The sequence below is a fragment of the Petaurus breviceps genome, unplaced genomic scaffold (assembly GCF_028583685.1).
Source record: "Petaurus breviceps papuanus isolate PSGF00001 unplaced genomic scaffold, PetGlider_PUasm1.0 90842, whole genome shotgun sequence".
In the NCBI taxonomy this organism is placed as follows: domain Eukaryota; kingdom Metazoa; phylum Chordata; class Mammalia; order Diprotodontia; family Petauridae; genus Petaurus; species Petaurus breviceps.
The window spans coordinates 11,959,789-11,984,360 of NW_027187358.1; the positions used below are offsets into that span (position 1 = coordinate 11,959,789).

General features: G+C 35.7%; 1 protein-coding gene across 6 annotated transcripts in view; it reads left to right on the forward strand.

Annotated features, from left to right (window-relative positions):
- Positions 1–24,572, forward strand: part of FOXN2 (forkhead box N2) — an 82,422-nt gene that overhangs the window by 26,591 nt on the left and 31,259 nt on the right. For all 6 annotated transcript variants that reach the window (XM_069071660.1, XM_069071664.1, XM_069071657.1 and 3 more), the window contains exons 2-4: positions 1,802–2,349; positions 14,815–14,939; positions 19,146–19,210. In XM_069071660.1, coding sequence (XP_068927761.1) covers positions 1,816–2,349; positions 14,815–14,939; positions 19,146–19,210 — 724 coding nt within the window. In that variant the 5' untranslated portion in view covers positions 1,802–1,815. The remainder of the gene's footprint in view (positions 1–1,801; positions 2,350–14,814; positions 14,940–19,145; positions 19,211–24,572) is intronic.

Here is a 24,572-nt window from a genome sequence, read left to right on the forward strand (position 1 = left end):
ACAAATCCTGAAAATAACAATCCTTTTAATATATCAACTTTATATGTGAAGGATAAGATGAATAAAAGTGGAACCAATTGTAATAGCAATAATCATTTCAATTTTGTTATGAATTTTTTAAAAAAATAGACTTAAAATTACAAATGGAAATCAACCTTCTATAAGTAAAACTTTCTGCGATTATGACACTTTTAAGTAAAGTATATTAATTTTCTCCCAGAAGAAGGCTTTTACTTGATAAGACACTTTCTATGAGTGCTTTCTTTAGTGGGTCTTACAACTGACAAGACAGACATGAAATATGGGGGACTGGAGTACTAGCCTGTTGAAGGTTGTTTGTAGAGTCTGTGAATGCCTGTGAATGTGGTTTATCTAGGCTAGGTGACTTGAACTTATCCAGGGTGAATAGATGTTCTCTTACTTTCTCCCGAGTTATCTTGGGAATCAAATCCCAGATTAGCCATTTTTGCACTAGTCCACAGAGTATTCTTTTTGGCAGAGAAAACAAACAAAATAAGGGCTAAGTAGCTCTGCCTTCTCTGTGATATCAGTTATCATAATTCTGTCTCTTCTTTGATCCTTTTCTCCATTTTATTTTTAAAAAACCTCACAAACTAATAACCTCTTTTTATCTTTAGCATTTCTCTCATCTGCTAAATGTTTTCTAAAGTCTCTCCTAGTTACAGTGTCTGTTTCCTTCTTCCCTGGTACAAAAGCCCTTTTGACCACATCTAGAACTTTACATTTAGAATTTCTTTCTTGCGCTATTTTTCAATCACTTATAAATTACTTTCCCCTCCCACGAATTTTTATAGTCTGAGAAACCCAGAAGTTGTTCATAGGAGGTAGAAATGCTAATGAGCCTGCATTACAATTGACTTTGGTACTTATAAACTACCATTCAAATGCTTACTTAGGCTCCCTACCCCCTCACTACCTTTTTTGAAGTGAAAACATCTGGAGAGAAAGTGAATTATGTGAGTATATAAAATGCTTAGCATAGTTTGGTTTATTTCCTAGGTGGCCAACAAAGATTATAATTTTGATTATCTCCATACATATATCCTAGCACTTCACTTGATTTTTCATGAGAAAGTTGGAGTTGTAGGTAATAGATTGTAGTTTTTAAAAATTAGAATTTAAAGGAGGAAACCATATTTGGAAATTCAGTGTATCAGATTATTAATAAAGACTTTAAAGTAGTCTCTAGCTGTCTAGTAAATACCCATCTCTTTTTTCTTTTTGGTATAAAGGCAAAGAAAAAATAACCTTGTAAAATGAGTAATATAATGATGGATTCTGTGGGGACATTTTTTTCTTTGGTTTTTCAAGTAACTGGGTCCTGCCCTCAAACCCTCCCTCACCCCGCCCATAGAGGTCCATTCATATACATTGTTTTATATCTTTACTGTGATAATTGTATCTCCAGTAATAGAATCTAGGGACCATTCTAAATATTAGTTTTTGTTATTTCTTATTCTTTAGCTTTCTTTATATATTATAAATGGGATTAAAAAACTTGATTTTATATCTATAATTAATAGAAAACTTTTTGTATAGAATTTCTTTTTATTGCGTATTCACATTCATTCAATAAGTAATCTGTTGATTATAAAGGTGGTATATTTTCCATTTCCTTATTCTCCAAATTTATTTCATTATATGACTATTTTACACATAAATATACATATATACATACATATATATGTTGGGATGGGCATTTAAATCAGTACTTTGGGTGCACAAACAGGTTAAGAGTCTTAAGGATTACATTGACTTATAATTGTTTTCTTTTTTCCAGAGCCATAGGATTAAATGGGTCCAGTAACTGGAATGACTCCAGATAAGAGAGCTGAAACTCCTGGAGCAGAAAAGGTTGCTGGATTAAGCCAGATTTACAGAATGGGAAGCTTGCCTGAAGCAGTTGATGCTGCCAGGCCAAAAGCTACTTTAGTGGACAGTGAATCAGCAGATGATGAGCTCACAAACTTGAACTGGCTTCATGAAAGTACTAATCTTCTAACAAACTTCAGCCTTGGAAATGAGGGTCTTCCTATTGTTAGTCCAATATATGACATTGAAGGTGATAATGTGCCATCTTTTGTACCATCCTACCAGAATACAGAAAAAAAATCAGGGAATTCAAAACCCCCTTACTCCTTTAGTCTTCTCATTTACATGGCTATTGAACATTCCCCAAATAAATGTTTGCCGGTCAAAGAAATCTACAGTTGGATTCTGGAACGATTTCCATATTTTGCTACAGCACCAACAGGTTGGAAGAATTCTGTCCGACACAACCTTTCTTTGAATAAATGTTTTCAGAAAGTGGAGCGAAGCCATGGCAAGGTGAGATTTTTTTGACCACTACTTTGGTTTTTTTTTGGGGGGGGTGGGGAAATTCCATCTAGCATTTTAAATGTGAAAGTAGTCAAAAAGGTAGGTATATAAATATATTAAATCAAATTATTTGTCACAAGCTGGTTTTAGTTTCAGAATTTTAAAGTCTTATTTTCTTGCTTCAGTACTGGATATATTTAATTATAATAGAAGGTCTTCATAAATTCTGGTTTTATGTAATCACTTTAATGCTTTTAATAGTATATTTGCCTCAGTAGCTTTAATTTTATCACTTTGTTCTTTTTGGAAAAGTTAAGGTGGAAGGGTAATTTTTTTTTCTAGGTGAATGAGCCACAAGAAATGGAATAATTATTTGACTTCTACAATTTTTTAAAAAAATTTATGACTAGAATGTTTTTTAAATTTAAACACCTATGATGTACAAGGTACAAGGTTAAATAAAGACATTGTACCAGTACTCAAGGAGACAATGCAGACATTGTTTTCTTTTTATATCCTGAAAGGGGTCAACTTTTCATTTAAAATTTTAGCTCAGTAAGATCTAATTCTTAAGATCTCTTAAGTAAGTTTGAACAAAGTAATTTGATTTCTTTTCATCATTGCTGTCATTTATAGACACCACAATCAAGGGACTTGGAATTTGTAAATTTGTAAATTGGCTGTTGTTTTGCTATCTGACTTTGGAAAATTTCTGTGCTTCATTCCTGATGTATAAGTTGTAGATAAAACAGTCTCTTTGAGGCATGATGAAAAGACTAATGTGCTTTTGTCAATTAAGAAAAGCTCTTAAATGTTGGACAAAAAGTAAAATACTATAGTGATAGTACATATAATTCTGTTGCGAGGGTAGTTTCTCATATTCATTTACCCTTATCTATCCATCATCACGTAAGTTTTGTTAGTGAATGCAGTAAGCTTCAGTTTTCTGGGAGGTTAAAAAAAACCCAAAACTTTTTTGAAATTAGTTTTTCTGGAGATATTTTTTAAATCTTTCTTGCCTTATATAAACAGAAGAGAATGATGACTCAGGTTTGTTGATATGAATAGCTATTATTGTGATATACCTTACTTTTTACTTTTTTGTCAGTTTCTTGAGGGTTATTAAACAGTTTAACAAATACTTATTATTATCTGGGTTATATTAGAGATACAAAGACAAAATAGTTCATAATAAATTGAAGAGCTTAAATCTGAGAGATGAACATCATGTATGTAAATAAAAATAATTTCCAAGGGAAGGGCACAAGTTTACTATGAGGGACAGTTAGAGAATTCCAGAGTTCACAGTGAAAAAGATGAAGTAGGGATACAAAGTCCCTCACCTACCACCTAGTTAGTTACCCTTTCAAAAAAAAGATTGAGATTGTCATGACATGCTTTTTTGATGAAGCTAGGTTGGCTTTTAGTGGTCACTGCACTTTCTGAGTACTCTACAAACCCTAAATCTGGACATTCCAGAACCTTGGTTTGAGTCTCAGCTATTCATTCCACTTAAGACTTCTATGACCTTGGACAAGTCATTAGTCTAGCTGCTTCTTTATTCAGACTCACTGGTATATAACTTGTTGATTCCATTCTCTTTTTTGAAAATAGGGTCAACAGGGGAGGCCAGGTGGCACAGTGAGTAAGAGAGGGCCCCAGAGTCGGGACACCTGGGTTCAGTTCGGCCTCAGATACTTTAACACCCACACAAAATAACTGGCTGTGTAATCTTGAGCAAGTTACTTAACCCTAATTGCTTAGGGGCAGCCAGGTGGCCCCAGTTACTTAACCCAGATTGCTTTAAAAATAAAAAGAAAATAGGGTCAACATTAGTCTTGCATTGTGCAAAGATCATTCAAAGATCCTGGATAGTAGCAATCTTGTCTACTATTTTTTGCAGTTTTTTTTAAAATATGAGGACAATTAAATGGTTGATTATCTCAATCTGGAGATCCATATTCTTTTTTTTTTTTTTTGCTTTTTGGAGGGCAGTTGGGGTTAAGTAACTTGCCCAAGGTCACACAGCTAGTTTTTTTTGGTTGTTTTTTTCTGTTAAGTGTCTGAAGCTAGATCTGAACTCAGGTCCTCCTGACTCCAGGGCCAGCTCTTTATTCACTGAACCACCTAGCTGCCCCTTTTTAAACCGTTTTTTTTTGGAGGGGGGAAGGCAGGGCAATGGGGGTTAAATGACTTGCCCAAGGTCACATGGTTAGTAAGTATTAAGTGTCTAAGGTCATATTTGAACTCAGGTCCTTCTGATTCCAGGGCTAGTGCTCTATTCACACCACCACCTAGCCCTGCCCCCCCCCCCCCCCCCCCTTATTCTTGATGGAGAAAACAGAAGCCACAAATGAGTCTGAATAGTTCAATCTTCTTATCATTAACCCAAAGCACTTCCCCAAACCTTTGATTTTTAACTTTCTCCCAAAATATCTAAAAAACAAACCATCCATCACCTTCCCCCTTTTTTTCCCTTGTAGCAATTGTCATTGGCCTCACTTCCTTCTGGGCTTTTACCCTTTAGATGTTTATCTAATAATCTAATACTTCTTTGAGTCAAGAAAGTATTGCTTCCATTTTCTAAATGTCTTTTTAAATTCTGAGTTTGTTGATGAATTCTTTTTGTATTTGTATTGGTCTCTTTAGGCAACTTCCTTTTTCTTCCTCTGGCTTTATACTTTAGGACGTAAAGTCAATTCAGTAAGCATTTATGATATACCTAGTATTGCTAAGTGCTGGGGATACAAAGACAAAAATAAAGTAATCCCTACTGTCAGTGACCTTACATTATACTTTTCATTCTTATGATGAACACAATGATATGGAGTGTCATACAAGTATATTATACACCTAAGTTACTGGAAGGTACTATGTTAAGCTCTACCAAGGTGAGTGGGGTGATGATAATTTCTTACTTTTGAGGTTTGCACCATAGCATGATACTATATCCACTCAAGTTTGGAAATTGTATAACTTACCTACTAATGTGTCTCTGCTTTCATTTTTGTTTAATGATACATGTTCCACAACCATTTGGTAAAGATGAGGTTTCCATAAGATAACAAAGACTTCCATATTGGTTTCTGAACAGAATAAGTTCCTCCTCCTTTGCAAAATGCCTCCTACTCTTCCCCTCCACCCACCCAAAAAAGAAAGATGTGGTCAGGTATTTAAATAGAAGGATTCATTTCCCATTCCCTCTTCCTTGATGGATTGTGTTAGAATCATTCTCAGATTTAGAGAATCCACATCATGTACATTTCACTAAGCTCCCTAAGGGCTTTATGTGCTGTTGAGATGTAAGTGATAGACAAATTATCCATGTGTTATTATAGGTAAAAGGTAAGAATTAGTCCCACTTTTCCAGACAAACCCCAGTTCCAGAGTATTTACACCACCTAATCTCACTCTATTAATTTTTTTGGATAAAGTTATTCTTTTACTCTCAACAATCTTATGGTATACCACTGAGTGAAAGTGGTATCTACCTATGTAACGTTTTATTATTATTATTTTTTAAAGCAATTGGGGTTAAGTAACTTGCTCAAGGTTACATGGCCAGTTGTTTCTGGGTATGGTGCTAAGTATCTGAGCCCGGATTTGATCCCCAGGTCATCCTGACACTGGAGCCGGTGCTCTTACTTGCTGTGCTACCTGGCTGCCCCTATGTAACATTTTAAAGCAAACAAATACACTTTTGAATCAGCTAGGTGAGAGTTTGGAAACATAAATTGGATTGGGAGGGAGCAGTATGAAAATTATACTTTTAAGTGAATTTTAAGGTACAATAGATTTTTTTTGTGGATAGAGATCATTCATACCAGAAAAGTTCACTTAATCTACTTAAGATGGGAACCAGCAGTTCATAGTAAATAGTAAGAAAGAGTATTACCTTGAAAAATGAAAGCAAAGTTTTAAAAATAAGTTATTTAATAAAATAATCAAAACTGCTTATTTGTAGAATGAACACAGAAGCATAGAATAAACAAATTAAAAGTTTAGAGTTTGTTTTTTTTAAGAAAAAAAGTGGAATAAGAAAGCGAGATAACCTTTATTTCACTTTTGACATATAGTCATAGAGATGGTCATTGTTGCAAAAATATCTTCTTAGGGACTATTATTAATCCTTTGATATTCAAATCATTCCTTTTTGAAGACTCACCAAAAAATCAGAGATTAACTGAGACATGACAGTGAACCAGGATGGGCATACATTATGTCCCTAAGGCAAGAGGGATTTTTAAATTGGGTCTAGTTTTATAAGTGATTCATTAACGAATGTTTTTCATGTTATGATTACTTTTGTTTCCCTTTGCAATCTCATAAGAAAGTGGCTAGAAAGTGAGCCTTGATAGCAGAAAGACCTGAGTTCAAGTTCCTTTTTTTTTTTTTTTTTTTTTTGCTTTTTGGAGGGGGGAGACAGGGCAATTGGGGTTATGTGACTTGCCCAAGGTCACACGGCTAGTAAGCATGTTAAGTGTCTGAGTCTGGGATTTGAACTCAGGTCCTCCTGACTCCAGGGTTGGTGCTCTATTCACTGCGCCACCTAGTTGTCCCTCTGGGTTCAAGTTCTGATACAGCCTGGCTGTGTGACTCTCTAAATATACCCTCTAACCTCTTGATGCCCCAAGATAACTCTCTTAATAAGTTGTAGAACAGTTGCTGTCTTTATTTTTTTTTTTAGGATGTTTCTTACTCCAGTGAAATGATGGGTTTGAACCAAAATAAATTGCAACCTTGTCACTTAAGAGTACTCTAATCAGAAAGACCCCCGTTTTTAAAGTTTTGTATGTATTCTTTCTAAAAGAGAATTTTAGTAAAATGAAATTAAATACTTTAATAATAGTATTTGTGTAGAGCTTTGAATTTTGCAAAGTACTTTGCATACATTAATTATATCATTTGATCCTTAGAATAATCCTGTGAGGTAGGTGCTATATATATGAGGAAACTGAGAGTCTGAGAGGTTAAGTAATTTGGCCAGTGTCACACAGCATACATAGCTGGTATCTGAGGAAAAATTTGAAATCAGGTCTTCCTGACTTCAATCCATCTCTCTATTCACTATACCACCTCATTGCATGTTAAATGGGCAGAAAGTTATTGTGTGGTGTTTAGAAGTTTTAAGAAAGGTCATATAGGACAAGATACTGTATTGAAAACTTTGAAAGTAAGACTTCTGTAATGTTTAATGCTGCTTCCTTGTTTCTCTTTTTATGTATTCTTGTGTTTCTAGGGAATAATGTAATAAGGAATGTTGTATTCCTTTTAGAAATAATGATATTCTTTGAATATTTGCTAGGTAGATATGGGGCAGTTGTGGTAGTATGGATCAATAACTTGCTTTAAAGTCAGGATAACCTGGGCTGACTATATAATTCTCAGAAAGTCATTTAAACTTTTAGTACTCTTGTACTATTAATTGCAGAGAGGGTAGTAGTCTACATTGGTAGACGAAATTCTTCACTGAGAGCTACATAAACTGATGAAGTATCATAAATGAAAAATTAAAAAAGATTGGTTGATTAGGTTGGCAATGGATAGAAGAAATTCTCAGGCAGATATAGATATTTTTTAACCTTTGTAAGTTTAGTGGCAGTTATTTTGCAACAGTTGTATCTGGAGTTTAACTTTTTTCTTTAATTCCTGTGCAAAGGTCCACACATCATAAGTATGGGGTATTTTCAGAAAGGACTAGCTTATGGTATGAAGGATTGGTGTCCACATGGCACTCAACTCTCACCTATGGCTCCAAGAAGCTATAGCATGTGCAGCAGTTGCATCCTGGAAAAACAAATGGGTCAAACCAGGTTAAGGGTAATCAACAGGCCACAAACCCCTCAGTGAGCTAGGGGGTTGTCTACCTCAAGCATGTGAAGACTTATCCTGGAGTAATGGGCTGTTGAGAACAATTTATTCCAAAGGCCATAAACACTTGGTCAGACACCCAAGATGCCAAAGTCATCCTCTGCATCCTGGACTGTCACCAGTCATCTTGACTTTTGTCTTGCCACTGGATTTTGATGACTCTGGAAGAGAGAGTAAGGTTGATGACTTTGCAACTCTGCCTCACTTAAATCCTGTTCATGCACAAGTCAAAACATGACCCTGCAATGTCATTGGTTCTCTTTGAAAATGAAGGCCAAGCAACAACAACAAGCAAAGGTCCTAAGTAAATGTTAGAATAAAGGCTTTAGCTCATCTTAGTTCACCTAATGGTTTGGAAAGCCCATAGTTTAATTTCTGAATGGTATGTTGACTTCATTGCTCATCAAACTTTCACTTGTTCATCATTTTACAGCTATTTATAACTGTTGCGTTGTCTACTCCCCTAATTGCCAAAATAGGATGATCCAGGTCAAAAGAACAATAAATTTTGGCATACTATTAAGTGAAGATAGTAGAACAATAGAAGAGCAAATAATGGACTTGACATCCCTGGTGAATAAACACTGAGAAGTACTTTAATCCTTTCACACTACCAAGATGTTGTTTACTATTTAACGAATTCTTTTTCCCAAAGAATTATGCTTAGTTATGTGGAGTAGTTAAATGTAATTGCCTACTGGTAGTTAGAAAAGACTAGGGGAGTTAATAACATGAGACAGTGTAGAAATACCAAAACATTCCATAAGTGTCAAAATTAAGTGGAAAAAACTATTAGTATAGCAGGACAGAGCAAAGAACTGGAATTGATAGGAAAGGCTTCATTTAAGAGTTATACCTGTACTTTGAAGGATGAGTTTTATGCAGAAAGGTAGAGAAGAAAGATATTTCAGGCAGGGAGTGAATTGAGGGGAGTGAAAAGGGATCTCTAACTTGGCTTTTGTAGTAAGGTAGAAGGTTGACTTTTCCTACCACTATTTTGAATTTCCCATTCACCCTTCAGCCTCATGCTTCACCTACTGACCGAGAGACCTGTGATTTTGATTGGTGAGCTTTCACCATTTCTGACCCTGGCCATTTCCCTGTGCTGCTGATTAAAGTGCCACCCTCTCCTCATCTTCAGTTTAATGACTTTCCTGATCTACACACCCCTTCCTGCCCACCATTCCTACCTCTTTGTCTTTTTTTTTTTTTATTAGAATATAAGTTCTTTGAGGTCATTGACCTTCCTTCTGTTTTTGTGTACTCAGTGATTAGTGTACAGTACCTGATACATGTTGTTATTCATTTGTTTCAGTCATGTCTGACTCTTCCTGACTCCCTTTGGGGTTTTCTTGGAAAAGATACTGAAGTGTTTTGCTATTTTCTTCTCCTTTTCATTTTACAGATGAAGAAACTGATTTTCCTCTGAGGAGGAAATCTTGATACATAGGAAGCATTAAATAATGCTTTTTTAAAATTCATTCATAGGGTAGGGATAGATTATAAAGTTTTAAATGCTAGGCTGAGAAGTTGACAGTCTTTTGTAGGTAAATCATATTTCAAGTTTAAAAGCTCATTTATTCTAGCCCCTTCATTTTACTGGTTAGGCCCAGAGAAGTTAAGTGATAACCAAGAGTGCTAAAATTAGGAAGCAGCAAAGCCAAGATTTGAACCCAGGTTTTCTGAGTCTATAATTAGCACTCTTTCTATTCTAGCACAGTAGAGAGAGAGAAAAGTCTATAGAAAGATTCCAAATAGAATTGACCTTGGGAACTTGGCATCAGCTAACAATTTCAGGCAGTTCAACATGCATTTATTGCTATGTGTAATAATATTTATTACTATAACTATGTGCCAGGCACAGTGCTAAGCATTGGAGATCAAGTAGTCCCTGCCATCAAGTAACTCTCATTCTAAGTGGGGCATAAAACATATAAATATGTACATACAAGGTAAGTGCAAATGGAAGATACCAGGAGGTGGAGGTGAGATGGGGGAGCATTCTAGGCTGATGCATAGCTAGTGAAAAGGCACAGAGTTGGGAGATGGAGTGTTCTGTGCAAGAAACAGCAAGGAGGCCAGCGTAGTTGGATCAGAGAAGACCTAGAGGAAAGTAAAATGTAAGAAGACTGGAAAGATAGAGAGCAGCCAAGAATAGTGATGAGAGTGGAGTAGGGACAGAAGTCAGGCTCAAATGGAAGTAGTAGGGTTGGGGAAGGGGGAAGATAAGACTGGACCATCACCCAACCAAGATCCTTAGTTCTTGTCATGACACCTCCCATCATCTACCCCATTACTATGGAGACAGGAGTAATATAGTATCTCTGTCCTTTCTAGGAGAGAAAGGATATATGTTCCATCATCAGCCATCTGGAACCAATATTGATCATTGCATTTGATCAGAGTTCTAACAGTGTATATATTTTCTTGGTTCTACTTTATTAATTCTACATTAGTCCATATAAGTTTTCTCATGTTTCTCTCATTTCCTTACATTAATTATTCTTTGTACTGAAATAATCCATTACATTAATTTGCCACAATTTATTCATCTTTCAGTTGATGGATATATACTGTTTCCAGTTTTTGCTACTTCTAAAAGTTGTGTTAATATTTTAGTGTATAGCACCTTTTTTGTGTCATTGACTTCATTAGGGTATATGCCTAGTAGTAAGATTGCAGGTTCAAAGTGCATCCACATTTCAGCAACTTTTCTCTAAAGTTTATTTACAGTTTATAACTCTCCCAGCAGGATGATGATGATGATGATGATGATGATGATGATTGTGTTGATCTTCCAGCAGTGATTGTTTCTGTTTTTAATTATCTTTGACAGTTTGGGTGTAGAGGTGAAACCTCAGATGTTTTAGTTTACATTTCTTTTATCAGTGATGTTTAGCATTTTCCCCCTTTTGTTTGTTGATAGCTCATGTTTCTTTTTGGAGGAAGAAAGTACTTCTATCATTTGGCTGCTTATTTGTTGGGGAATTAATTTGCCCCTTTAAATTAGTTTTATGTGAAAAACTATACATTGTTTTAAAACTTTAACAATTTGAGAGATGTGTTCATGTTTCCTGTTTCCAGTAACATGTCTTCTTTTTGCATTTACTTTTGACAGACAGCACTTTCTCAATCTCTTCATCTACTTGTATCTCAGCCTCATGAATCTATAATATATAGATAAGATTTTGGATGAATATTAGTAAGTTGTTGGGTGTGTTTTAGCTATGTAATCTAAAACACAAAGCAGTAAGTATAGAGCCATCTCATATTACCAATAGCAGAGCTAGGGAAAGGAAATGCTACCATGGAAACATAACTAGAATTACTTGAGACCACACTCAAGAAGCTTAACTGTTCTCTAGCAGTATATTTTCAATATTGATTTTCCTACTTTTATATTTTAAGAACTCATTTCATAGTGATAAAAACTATTTCTACGATCTTCCCACAAAACAATGTGAAATGCAATTTTGAACTTGTTTTATGAGAGTCGTAAGATCTATACCAAAATAGAACATTAGATAATTTTTTTTAACTTGGTAATTTATGGTGATTAAATTATTATACTTTTTCTGCCCAACAACTATAGTTCTTACGGGTTAGACTTTATCTTAATTTGAAACTGAGTAGGTATCTAGCAAGTAATAGTACTAGTTTCTGTAACCTGGTACTATGATTTCAGAAGCACCAAATTATTTGTACTTTAATTTAAAATTTTACATGCCTGTCATTCATATTTCAATCACCCAAACATATAATTAGTCCTTACTGATGAGATTTTTTTAAAGTGGTCATTTTTCCTTAAGGACTAAAATATATCTTTTAAAAAATTTATTGATATCTTCCCTTATATTTTCTACTCTCTTTTTCCTCCACCCCCTACTAGAGAGACATCCCTAATAATAAAGTATCAAGGAAGAAAGAAAAATTCTAAAAAATAAAGCAGCATTTTAAAAAACTGATGTTATATGCAGTATCCCACAACCATTGTTCTCCCCCTTCTGCAAAGGAGCCAGGTGATGCGTCCTCTCCTAACTTTTTTTGAGACCAAGCTTGGTTTTTATAATTCTATATCATTGTTTGGGTTGTTTTGTTGTTTTTCTTTTTTGTGTACATTGTTATAATTGTTATATACATCCAGTCAATCCATAAGCAGTTGTTACCTACTGTTAGGCAATGTGCTAAATGTTTTACTATATATGTCTTTCCAAGCTTCATGTTCATTGATCGCACATTCATCATGTTTAGCATTTCTTAAAGTACAGTAATGTGCCTTTTTCCAAAACTCCATTTTTTTGCACGAATTCAACCTTTTAGTCATAATTTATAAGGTCATAACAGCATGTTCTTTTTTTTTTTTTTTTTTTTTTTTTTTTTGGCCTTTTGGAGGGCAGTTGGGGTTAAGTAACTTGCCCAAGGTTACACGGCTAGTTGTTTTTGTGTGGGTGTTAAGTGTCTCAAGCCAGAACCGAACTCGGGTCCTCCCGACTCCAGGGCCGGCGCTTTACTCACTGAGCCACCTAGCCGCCCCAACATGTACAGCATGTTCTTTAATCATTGGGTGATTACTTGGAGATTTACATTAATTGAATCTTAAGGGATAGACAGTATGAGAGAAGGGGGGAGTACATGTACAACAGTTTGTTAAGCCGTTCCTTAAGCAATATCTATCTCCTTTGGTTCCAGTACTTTGCCCTCACAAAAAGTGGGACTACAAATATTTTGATATATACAGGATCTTTTTGTTATTGACTGGCTTGGGATTTGCAACTAGTAGTGAAATTTCAGTAAAAGGGTATATAGTATTTGAGTTTTTTGCATATTTCCAGATTGTTTTCCAGGATGGTTGTGCCAATTTACTGACCTGCTAACAATATTAGTTGTCCTGTCTTGCCACAACCCTGTGGTTATCGTAATTTTAAGGTATTGTCTTTTTATATGTATCACTTTGTTGCAGAGTTAAATCTATTCAGAGTTCTAATGAAACAGTTACTCTAAATTCTGATACAGTTTTTGCTTTATTTTGCTTGTGACAACCTGTCATATCCTGGAGCGATTTTGCACCAGCCAGCACTGTTCTTTGATTATAAGACAAAGTTAATTTATCTACTTGTAGGCCAAAATGAGAATTTGTTTACTCACCATAAGCTAAAGTAGTATTAGAATCTGAGTACAGCTGGAATGGCTTTGAGTACAGGGCCAGACAATGTATAGACTGCAATTTTAGAATTAATTTGGCTAGTTTGAAGAGATTTTATCTGCAGATTGACTTTGGAGTGATGAATTTTTTTAAACCAAAATAATTTTCTACCATGGAAAAGAATGATTGTGATGTGTACTGGTGGAGAGAGGGCCCATGCCAATAAAATTCCAGATCCTTGAAGAATAGAAGTAACATAATAGATCATTTGAAAATAGATTGTGAAATAGTATGCTGTTTCAGGTTTTGCCTTCTTACTTTTGATCATAATTGCTATTTCTAAAAATTATAGCTAGAAAGATTTTTCCAATATGCAAATAAGATAATAGTTTCTCCACCTACTTCTTCCATCCCCAAACAAACCCTTTGGTTAGTGATATTTTTATATAATTTAACATTACTTGCCAGGTTTCTTTCTGTAGGTAATGTTCCTCTTATAATGTTCTGATTCAGCAGTGTAAGGATTATAAATTGCTTTAACTCTCCATCTAATTTCTTTCCTACCTCCCCTTCCCCCCAGTTTCCTGCTATCTTGTGCTGTAAATCCAATTTTATTAATCCTCTTTAAAGGGCATTTATTTTTACCAAAAAAGCTACCTGATCTAATTGCCATAATCTTCAGATGTTTTGCAGAGTTTATGTATTTCAATTAGAAAACTTTAGTAAAACTCAGGATTGAGCCTGTGATCTGACATTCTCTATTATTCTCTTGCCCACTCAGGTTGCTGTAGCCAGGAATGCTTTCTTCTAGGTTTGAACTCATGATACTTATTGTTGATACTATTTGTTTAGCAATTAATTGTGTTTTGACATCCCTTGTCAAATGAAGTCAAGTTTTTCCTGACCCTAAGACTTGGCATGATTATCCACCAAGTATGCAGAAACACAGCCATATGTCATCTGTATTTTTGATACACAGTTTCACCTTTAATATTTTTGAGAGGAAGATAATAACATTGCATAGAAAACATCTTGGAAAATGCCAGTATGTAAGTTATCTTCCCGGCTAGGTTTTTCAAGCTTCTTCTTTTTTTTTTTTTTTTTTTTTGTTAAGCAATCGGGGTTAAGTAACTTGCTCAAGGTTACACAGCCAGTTATTTCTGGGTGTGGTGCTGAGTATCTGAGCCTGGGATTCGATCTCCAGGTCATCCTGACACTGGAGCTGGTGCTCTTACTCGCTGTGTGACCTGGCTGCCCCAGTTTTTCAAGTTTCTTAAGGAAGCATCGGGACATGGTGTTACATATTCTCTCCCCCATTCTTGTAGCCTTTCTCATTTCCTACCCCCTTCGTTCTCTGTAAGTTCATAAAGACTGGAATAAAATAATTTAAATTCTGCTTATCTGTGTACTCTACGAAGTTTTTTAAAAAAACATTAATCCTGTTGGTTCTTTACTGCTAGGTGAATGGAAAAGGTTCCTTATGGTGTGTTGATCCAGAATATAAACCCAATCTTATACAAGCACTGAAGAAGCAGCCTTTTTCCTCAGCACTTGCATTTTACACCCCTCCTGCATCACCACAAAAGTAAGGGTTTATTCAGTTACAAATGATTAGTGGTTTAAGTGTTTGGGGTTTCTGAAATGGAGAAATGGCAAAATTTTCATTTAAAGAAGAATTTAGGATGAGAGAGTGATCTACACTTTGTGCTTTTGCTTTGGGATTATTTTGTTCATGCCTGTGAGAAATAAGTAATCATTTTAAATTTTCTTTTAAACAAATGTTTCTGAGGTGTAAGGATATGGTAGGAATATAGATTTTAAGTTTGTTTTTTTTAAAAAAAGGAAAAAAGGCATTTTTTTGTCATTTTAAAGTTTTATATTCACCTTTGAACTAGTAAAGTCTCACAATTTCTGTTTTCAAAGTTCCTTTTCTCTATAAATATCACATTGAATTCACAAAAATAATCACTCACATGCTAAAGAAATTTGCCAAGTAAAATAAAATTTGGCTGAGCTTTTATTTACTAATAAGGTGTTTGTGATTCTTTTAACCTTTGCCTTTGGGTACAACTTCTGTTGAACCCCTATATTTGTCATCCTAATCCAGACCTTAAGTGTATTATATCTTTGAAGTGGAGTTTGTTTCCTTTGTTCAGAGAAGCATCCTGTACTCTTTTTGGGTCTGTTGGTGCTATATGCAACCATTATTTTATTTGAGTTAGGTAGAAGTCTATGCAGCTATTGTAACAAGCTTGAAAAAAGTGTGCAACACAGTCATACAGCAGAGTTTTTGTTTTTTTTTTTGCCTTTTGGAGGGCTATTGGGGTTAAGTAACTTGCCCAAGGTTACAGGGCTAGTTTTTTTTGTGTGGGTGTTAAGTGTCTGAGGCCTGAACCAAATTAGGGTTCTCCTGACTCTGGGGCCAGTGCTTTACTCACTGTGCTACCTACCTGCTCCTAGAGTTTAATTTTAATGTTTCAATATTCTATTAACAATTTTGTTCATCAAGAATTTAAAGCTTCAACTGGGAGGATTAAAAAAAAAATTATCCAACTACAGTGGTAGGGTTTAGGGGGAATATATTTGGACAGATAGTATAAAAAGCCAAATTGATGTGTCTATAATGAAACTACTAAATAGTTTTAGCTTTCCATTGAACTGTTACTAGATTGGAAGAATATGTATCAATAAGATCTAGCTCTAGTTAATACAACTTAAATAAAAGCTGGCAGTTTTTATAGCTATGTTTCCTAGAGTAAAGGAAATGATCAGTTAATGATACTTACTGACAAACCTAAAGAATTGTTAGTACAGTAAATTTTGAAACTGATGAAGGTGGTTAGGGTTTTAAGTTTATTTAAATAATTTCCCCCCAAAACCTGGAAAACTAGAATTGGCAGTGTTTCCAGAAACACACATATTTAAAGTACCATGTTTTTTATGTTTCTGCTTCAATATTTATCTTTCTACTAATGATTTTTTCTTTTTTTGCCTTTCCATATGTTCAGGGATTTACTGAGCTTGCTGGAATTTTAGAATTTTTGCCCTGTCTAAAACAAAAACAAATAATAATGTCACAATATAAAGGATACCTATTTTGACATAACCTTATCCTTTTTTTTGTTTATGCATTTTGCTTTTAATAGTACTGTAATTTTCTAAGTACCACTTATTCCCCCAGTAAATAAAAGCAGTTAGGCAAATATGACAAAATGACTGCATCTGGTAATGTAGACAGTATTCTTCCCCCTTCCTTTCCTTTCTAGATTAGGGAAGTAGGTTTTATCTTGTGATCTCTAAATTTAAGATTGGTTACAGCAATTGATCTAAGTCTGACTGCCTTTTAGAAAGATTGTTTATTTTAGTCATTGTGTGTAAAGTTCTTTTGCTTCTATCTATTTCGTTCTACATTAACAACTTTATCTTGAGTTAAAATTTTCTCCATTTAGAATAATAAGATCTAGATAAAAGCTTAGAGATATTCTCCTGTAATTTACTTATCATACAGATGACAAAACTAAGTTTCAGAGAGCTGAAGTGACCAGCCTACAGGCACACAACCTAGGTGTAGTGTCACACTACTACTCTCTTGTTTTGATAACTTTATTTCAGAAATATTTTCAATAGAAACACATTTTTTAACTGAATGATCTCCCTTTGAACTCCTAAAATCCTATCTCATTTATTTTTTACCACCTCCATTATCATCACTATTGCTATATCACCACCAGAGGTTACCAAACTTATTTGGCTTAGTTCATCCTTTTCAAAAAATTATTACTCAGAACCCTCCTGGGACTAGATTAGGTTAACACTTTTATTTACTGGCCCCCCAATTATACAAGGGCTTTTACTGTGTGTCCCCCACCATGTACTCCCTTTCCCCCCATCATTCCAGCACCCCCCAGGGGGCAGTCTAGCCCATTTGGGAACCTATGAATTCTAGACCATTACCACTAACTTCACCATAACTGTAATCACCACAACATTTTACCACTATCAGTTCAGAATCATGGGACTAGTGTAGCAGCAAGCACCATAGCATACCCAGGATGGCTGCTAGCACAACATCTTCTTTGATCTGCTTTTCTAAAGGAAAGCAACTCAGAAAGGGGTTAACAATCTTACTTTAATCAAACATATGTCATTTACCTAGTTCAGGGGGAAAAGTCAGCACCCTGAACTTCAGAGAAAATGTAAACAGAAGTTACAAGCAGACAAAAATACAGACGGAGAAACAGACCAGCAGACAGGGCTTCCAGCTGTCCAACCATTACATCCATACCTAGTTAGTTACCAGAGAGAGAAGCACCAACATCTGGGTTTTCAAAGTTGGGGGGGGCTCAACTGCTGCCTAGAGTTTCATCTGGCCAAATCATTCAACTCTTCCCAAAGTGAGCCCCGAAGCAAAACCTTGCCTCAGAGTTATATATAGCTTTCTCCAGGGTTAGAGAACATCACCACCCTCGTGACCCACTGCCTGATTAGAAACTAACAAAAGTTGTGCCTTCCTGAAAATCAAGCCTCCTACCACAGGCTCCATGTGACCACATTCAGCCTATTAGGGGGCAGCTTATTTTCAAATCAGGAAAGATCCTCAAATTTACTTATGCCTGTTAAGGGGCAGGGAGGATCTTCAAATTACCATTACCATTACCACTAGGAACCCAGAAGCCATCAAGTTCAACTTAGAATCCTCCATATGAAACTTGTCACTGTAGCAAAAGCATTGGAGTTGGACTCAAAGGACCTGGGTTTGAATCCTGGCCCTCCTATGTACTTATTGCTCCCTGTATAACCTTGGGCAATTTCTTCACCAATCTGGGCCTTGATTTCCTCATCTATAAAAGGAAGAGATTAGGTGATCTACAGCCTTTTCCTGCTCTGATGCCTAGATTCTCTTGTGACATAGAGTTGTAGTTCAAAAGTCTAAAGGAAAAGACTTGATGTATGTAAAACATGAATAATAAACTAACAACATTGTGGTTATTAAAAAGCTGGAAAATTTATTTGACAAAACACATTTATTCTAAGATAGATGTCACAGTACAGAAGTGATTATTTCTTGTTCAGTTTCTAGATTCTTGTGATTACTTTAAATTTTTAAATGTTGGTACTTAATTCCATCTACAAAATATAAGTATTTATTAGTAAATGCAAATGAGTATGAGAATAATGTTTATAATCTTTATTAGTGTAAATGCTTTTTAAAAGTGCTCACAGTGTGTAGTTAAGCTTAATTGGTTGTCAGCAGAAATGAGTCTGCATAAAGCAAACTTTTTTTAACCCTGTACATTATTGAAATTTTTGTCCCTATGGTAATACTTACATTCATCATTTAAGCATTGAGTCTTTCCTAAATTTCTCTAGAACCAAACTGAACTGAGTGACATTTCAGGAAATAATAGGGAAAATATGAAATTTTTTTCTTATTGTTGTAATAGGGGGTGCTTCAGGGGTAAGACTCAGATAGGAAGGCCCAGACCTGTGATTTCATCTGTGTGGGCAGCTCCTATTAAGAAAACTCCCTTCACCAGTATAGATCAGCAGCTGTTCTGAATCTTAGGATCTTAGAGTTGCCTGGAGTTCTGAGACATTGCCCAGAGTCACACAGCCAATATGGGTCAGAAATAGGCTTTAAACTTGGATGTACCTGAACAAGGTCAGCCCTCTATCTGCTACAGTGCTTTACCCTCCAACAAATAAATATGCTAGCTAATAAAAAAATTTGACTGTTAAGAATGAAATACAAAAAGGAACATAAATAAACCTTTTGTTATTTTTTTTTTAGTGGATCATCACCATCTCATTATATAACCTCTGTACTAAAGCAGAGCCAAGTTCGAACTCTCAAAGGTATGTATAAAAATTTGATGTTATGAATTATTTTAAAAGGACATCTGAAAACATATTACTAATTCCTGTAGAATTTAATTTCTCAATAACACCATCATAGATTTTCTTTCAGTTTCTATTGTTTAGATCACCGCATTGCTCAGTTTTTTTGTCCCAGTTCCTCAACATGTTCTTACCATGTTAGTTCATAAAAAAATGACTGAGCACCGCCTGTGTGCAAGGAATGGTGTCAAGGGTTTGACATTGGTGTATGTGGCTTGTACCTCTGAGAGCTCTTCTTTTGTCTCTCATTTCAGTAGATCCTGTTATTTAATTTGAGGGAAGTCATTTTTACAGATTTTCCCTACCAACCTCAGGCAAAACTCTTCTGTAGTCTTAGTCATGTTTTTCTCTTTTTGGGGGACTGTACATCAATTTACCTCTTCTGCCTCCTCTATTTTCTTCCCTCCTCCCCCACCTGAAAAAAATACCTGGTAGTACTATTGCCTTTTCTTTGCATACTGCCGTCTAGTACTCCCCTAGTGGAGCTAATGGATAGGTTGTTTCATTTTATGCCTTTATATTTACCAACTTTTCATGGAACTGTTTCCTATAGTAATAACTGTATTTTCCTCCACCAATAAGCACAGCAAAAGTCTAGACTTAGAACAGTGGGGCTAATTCTTTTTTAGGGTAGCCAGCTTTCATTTGTGAGAATAGACTTAACAGAAACTATGATTATCTAGAAACCTGGATCCAAACCACTGAGTTTTTATACTAGTTGAATTCCTCTCCCCCTCCCCCCCCACCTCACCCCACCCAACTTAGACAATTATTTTGGGACAACTAGGTGGTACAGTGGGTAAAGCAACAGGCCTAGTGAGGGATACCTCAGGCCAAATCCAGACTCAGACACTTACTGGCTGTGTGACCCTGAACAAATCACTTAACCTGTTTGCCTTAGTTTCCTTATCTGTAAAATGAGGATAATAATAGCACCTACCTCCTAGGGATCTTGTGAGGATGAAATGAGATAATAATTATAAAGTGCTTAGAGCATGGTAAGCACTATGTGTTAACTCTATTATTATTTGGATATTTCTGTCTTACTATGACAGTTTGCAAGATTCAGAAGAATTACATGCTGAGTGAACAAGAGAACAAAATGGACTATGTATATTTTTTATTGGATTTTTGTCTTGTTTGATAAGTTTGGAGTGTAATAGTAGCATCATAGATCAAAGTCTGAGGACTTAGGTTCAAATCCTTGCTCTGATGCTTACTACCTTAGGGACCTTAGGGAAATCACTTTAACCTACCTGGGCCTTAGATTTCTCATCTATAAAAGGAAGGGATTGGGTTAAATGATTCCTAAGGTCCCTTCCAGTTTAAATGTATGATCTTATGAACATCTGTTTGTATATTTAATTTAAGATGAAGCCTAGCTCTGAGATATAACAACTGTAGCTAAGAATTCAGCAATTTATAGTGAGGTTAGGGACTATATTAATCAAGCTATTAAAAAATCAAAGTGTACTTTTTAGTTCTAAAAATTATTTGAAATGATACTCATATCACTTTAAATTTTTCTGGGCCAATAATTCCAGTAGGGATATATCTTTTCCGTTAGGATTCTCTATTATGTATGTTTTGAGAGACTACAGGATCTTTTCTATTTAAAACTGAAGAATTACCCATTGGAACTTCAGCTCCCTTCCTTATATCATTCCTTAACCTGATTAAATAAGAAACAGACATCAAAAAGTTACTAGTCTGCTTGTAAGACTAACAAAGGGTCTTTAAGGATTACTAGTTTTATTTTAAAATTGCTGGCATTTAATCACCATTTAAGCTGTGTACCAAATACAGACTAGGTAGATCATTTATTAAACATTTGTCATGTGCCTAGCTCTGTGGTAAGTGCTAGGGATACAAAAATAAGGAAGTAAGAGTTCCTGCTCTCAGTAGGGCTAATAGGGAAAGACAACACCAAAGGGGGAGCTGGAAAGCAGAGCTCTAAGGTAGATATTACCTACAATGGAGCACAGCCAGTAGACTTTGGGAAGTTGCATGGAGGCCTGAGCCCTGATAAGGCAAAAAGTTCACCTGTTTAAGCCGGGATGGCTAGGCATGGAATCCATGTTTCTGGGAAGGCAAAGATCAGAGAGAAGGATGATATTGAGGATACATCCTTTTTAAGTCTTTTGGAGTGGATGTGTACCTAATTACATTCTGTTCTGCTTATACTTCAGTTATTACCATAGCATCTCATTTTTTAAATTGATAAGACCACAAAACTTTGTATATCCTTTCCTGCCAATAGACTCCACTTAGATTAAGGAAGCAGATAACATACAAGCGAACATTGTTCTAATCTTTATGCTAGTCCATTTTTTAGTGAGATCCTTAAACATTTCTAGGCACTGTGGTTTTTTAAAGAAAAAAAAAGTAAGAATATTAGTCAGATTTTTTAAAAATCAGCCCTTTATTGTTTGAGTGAGTCCAGAATTAGTAGTTTTTTAGGATTCTAGCCTTAGTTTTACTTAGGAAAACCTACCTTAAAAACTAATAAAGGAGGAACAGTTCAAATTTTTTGTTGTTGCTATGGTCATATAGGGATGTATAATCAGCATGGTTTGCATTTATGTTGAGCAAAATAATATAATAAATAAAAACTATTGAAAAAAAATTTTCAATTACCAAGCATTTGTTTTCTCTTTTCCCTTCTACCTAACATCAGGGAGAGAGAAAAAATTCTTATGACAAATATGCATAGTTCAGCAAAACATTCCCAAATTGGCCATGTGCAAAAATGCTTCTCATTTTAGATATTTAGTCTATCACCTCTCTGTCAGGAGGTGGATAGTTTTTCTTCTTCATCCATTCTCTGGAATCATGGTTGGTTATTGTACCTAATTAGAACCTTTGGCAAGTTGATGCTTTAAAAATTCTAAATAGAGTGAGGAACCTTAAAGATGAGCTACTTAAACTCATTCATTTTTACAGATAAGGAAAATGAGAATGATTCATTTTGTTGTCTTCTTCTGGTTCCATGTTTTGATCCCCTTTGTCCCCAAAAAAGTATTCTATGGTCTGATTGCACTTCCTCTGTTCATCTTGCCAGGCAATTACTTGACTTTTGAGCTCTTTGCCATGGTAGAACTCTGCTTCCAGAGTGGAGAGAGCTATGTCCCAAATTTCTGGGGTTTTGCACCTGCTGCCAGAGCTATTGTCAGAGTTATGAGGAGGGTACCCTCTCTTACAGCCACCACAAGCTCTGGTACATGGGTGTTCTTCACCCCAGGACCACCACCCAAGACTGCAATCTAGATTAAAGCATGAGCGATTACCCTCTGAATGGTCGCTTGGTCCCCTACGATCTGTAGGCCAGGAGCTTCGGAGGTAACTGCCACTGCACCCCTCTCACCAGGGGGCAGGGGCCGGACTATGCTGTACTCTCACCCTGATCAACATTACTTTTGAAAATCTCTGATTTTAGTAAGTTTTTCTCATAACAGACTACACTCTTTCTCTATAACTTCCTCCAACTGCTCCTGGTTCTACCCTATATGACCAAACCAAAAAAGATCTCCTTCTATATAACAGTCCTTTCCAGTGCTTAGAGGACAGGTAGAAGTCCCTCCAACCTCTTTGCCAAGTATTCTCTTTTCCTTGAATTGATGCTTTTGGTCATGAGCTGTATCAGCAAGCACCCCAGCATCCCCAGGGTGGCTGCCAACACAGGTTCTTAGATCTGCTTTGTTAAAGGAAGGCAACTCAAAATGGGTTAACAAGCTTACTTTAATCAGTCAAATATATATATCGTTTACCTAGAATTGTCAAGACAGAGAAACAGATCAAGTAGACAGGTTTCCAAACTGTCCCACCATTACATCCATACCAAATCAACATCTGGGTTTTTCAAAGCCAGGGAGCTCTCAACAAGGGCTTCCCAGAGTCTCATCTGATCAAATAACAGAACACTTCTCAAAGTGAGCCCCAAAACAAAGCCTCAAATCAGGGTTTATATAGCCTGCTCCTGGCTCAGAGAATGTAACAACCTTCTGGATCCACTGGCCAATCAAAAAGTATCTACTGAAAAACAAGCCTCCCACCCCAGGCTCCTGGTGTACTTTAGCCTAGGGGCAGGGAAGAACTTAAAAATTTACATTCCCATTACATAAGCTTGAGTTCCTGCCATCCTTGTAACAGTCCTTCAAACACATTCACACTTAGCTTTGCCTTTCTTCTACTTCAGATGCCTTCAGACCAGAGTGGGGCTTGTCACCACTGTAGGTGTGGGCACAAGATTTCATTTAATGCAATCCATTGACTTAGTTTTTCATTGTTTTGTTATTTGGTTTCCATACCACAACATATTGTTGATTCTTATTGAGCTGGCCCTATTTTTAGATGCATTCCCAGCTAGCCATTTTCCCTGATCCTGTAATTGGAGTTGATTTTTCAAATGGAAATATAAGATTTTCCATTTATTCTTACTAAATTTTATCTTATTTGATTCCTATTAATTTCATCCCTAAAGCAAGGTTGCTTTTGATGCCCTCTAAGTTCACAAGCTCTTAATTCTCTTTCTTTTTTGAATCTATCATTCCTGTTTTATGCTGTAACATATTACCAATGAAAAACTGCAGAAGTAGCATGAAGATTTTTCTTTTTAGAGCTATGTATGACTGGAAAAATAGGTAGGTTGTCTTGTAATGAGAGCAAGGGCTAATCAGTGAACAACCTGGTATTCATGAAATGTTCGAGATCTAGAGGAAGTCCTTAACATCTTGAATGAACCCCACCTTGTAGGCTTTATAGGAAGAGATCAGTAATCATATTCATCAAAGTATTTCCTTATAAGGCACAATAGTGAGGTAAATCTGTAGAAATGCTGGCAGATCTGTTCCTCCTCATACCTATTTGTTGTCTTCCAGTTTCAACTATAAGTACACTTGAAGTAATATAGCTTTGTTGGTTCTCTACTGATTTGTTTTTTCCGTCCACTGCTTTTCACTTTTTTGAGGTCATATTGCATGTAATCTTCTTCAGCATATTGCATTTTAGCCCACTGTGTTTGGGAAGGAGATTGAATGTTCACATCTGAGGTGGCTTCAGGGCTCTTGGCTTCCTTATATTATGGTATTTTTTTTTACACTCGGATAATTTATTTAAAGAAATAACAATAATCACAGTCCTTTTCTTTGTTTTTATTTTTCAAAGTTACCTTATTTAAAGGTTAGGTTGAATCTGCTTTAATTACCAACGTTGTTGCCACCTCACTTTTATCTTTCACCTGGTACTCATTTCTGTCTTTCCTATCTGGTTAGATATAACTCATTTCTCTTTTGTGTTGCTAAATCCTACTTACCATTTCTAG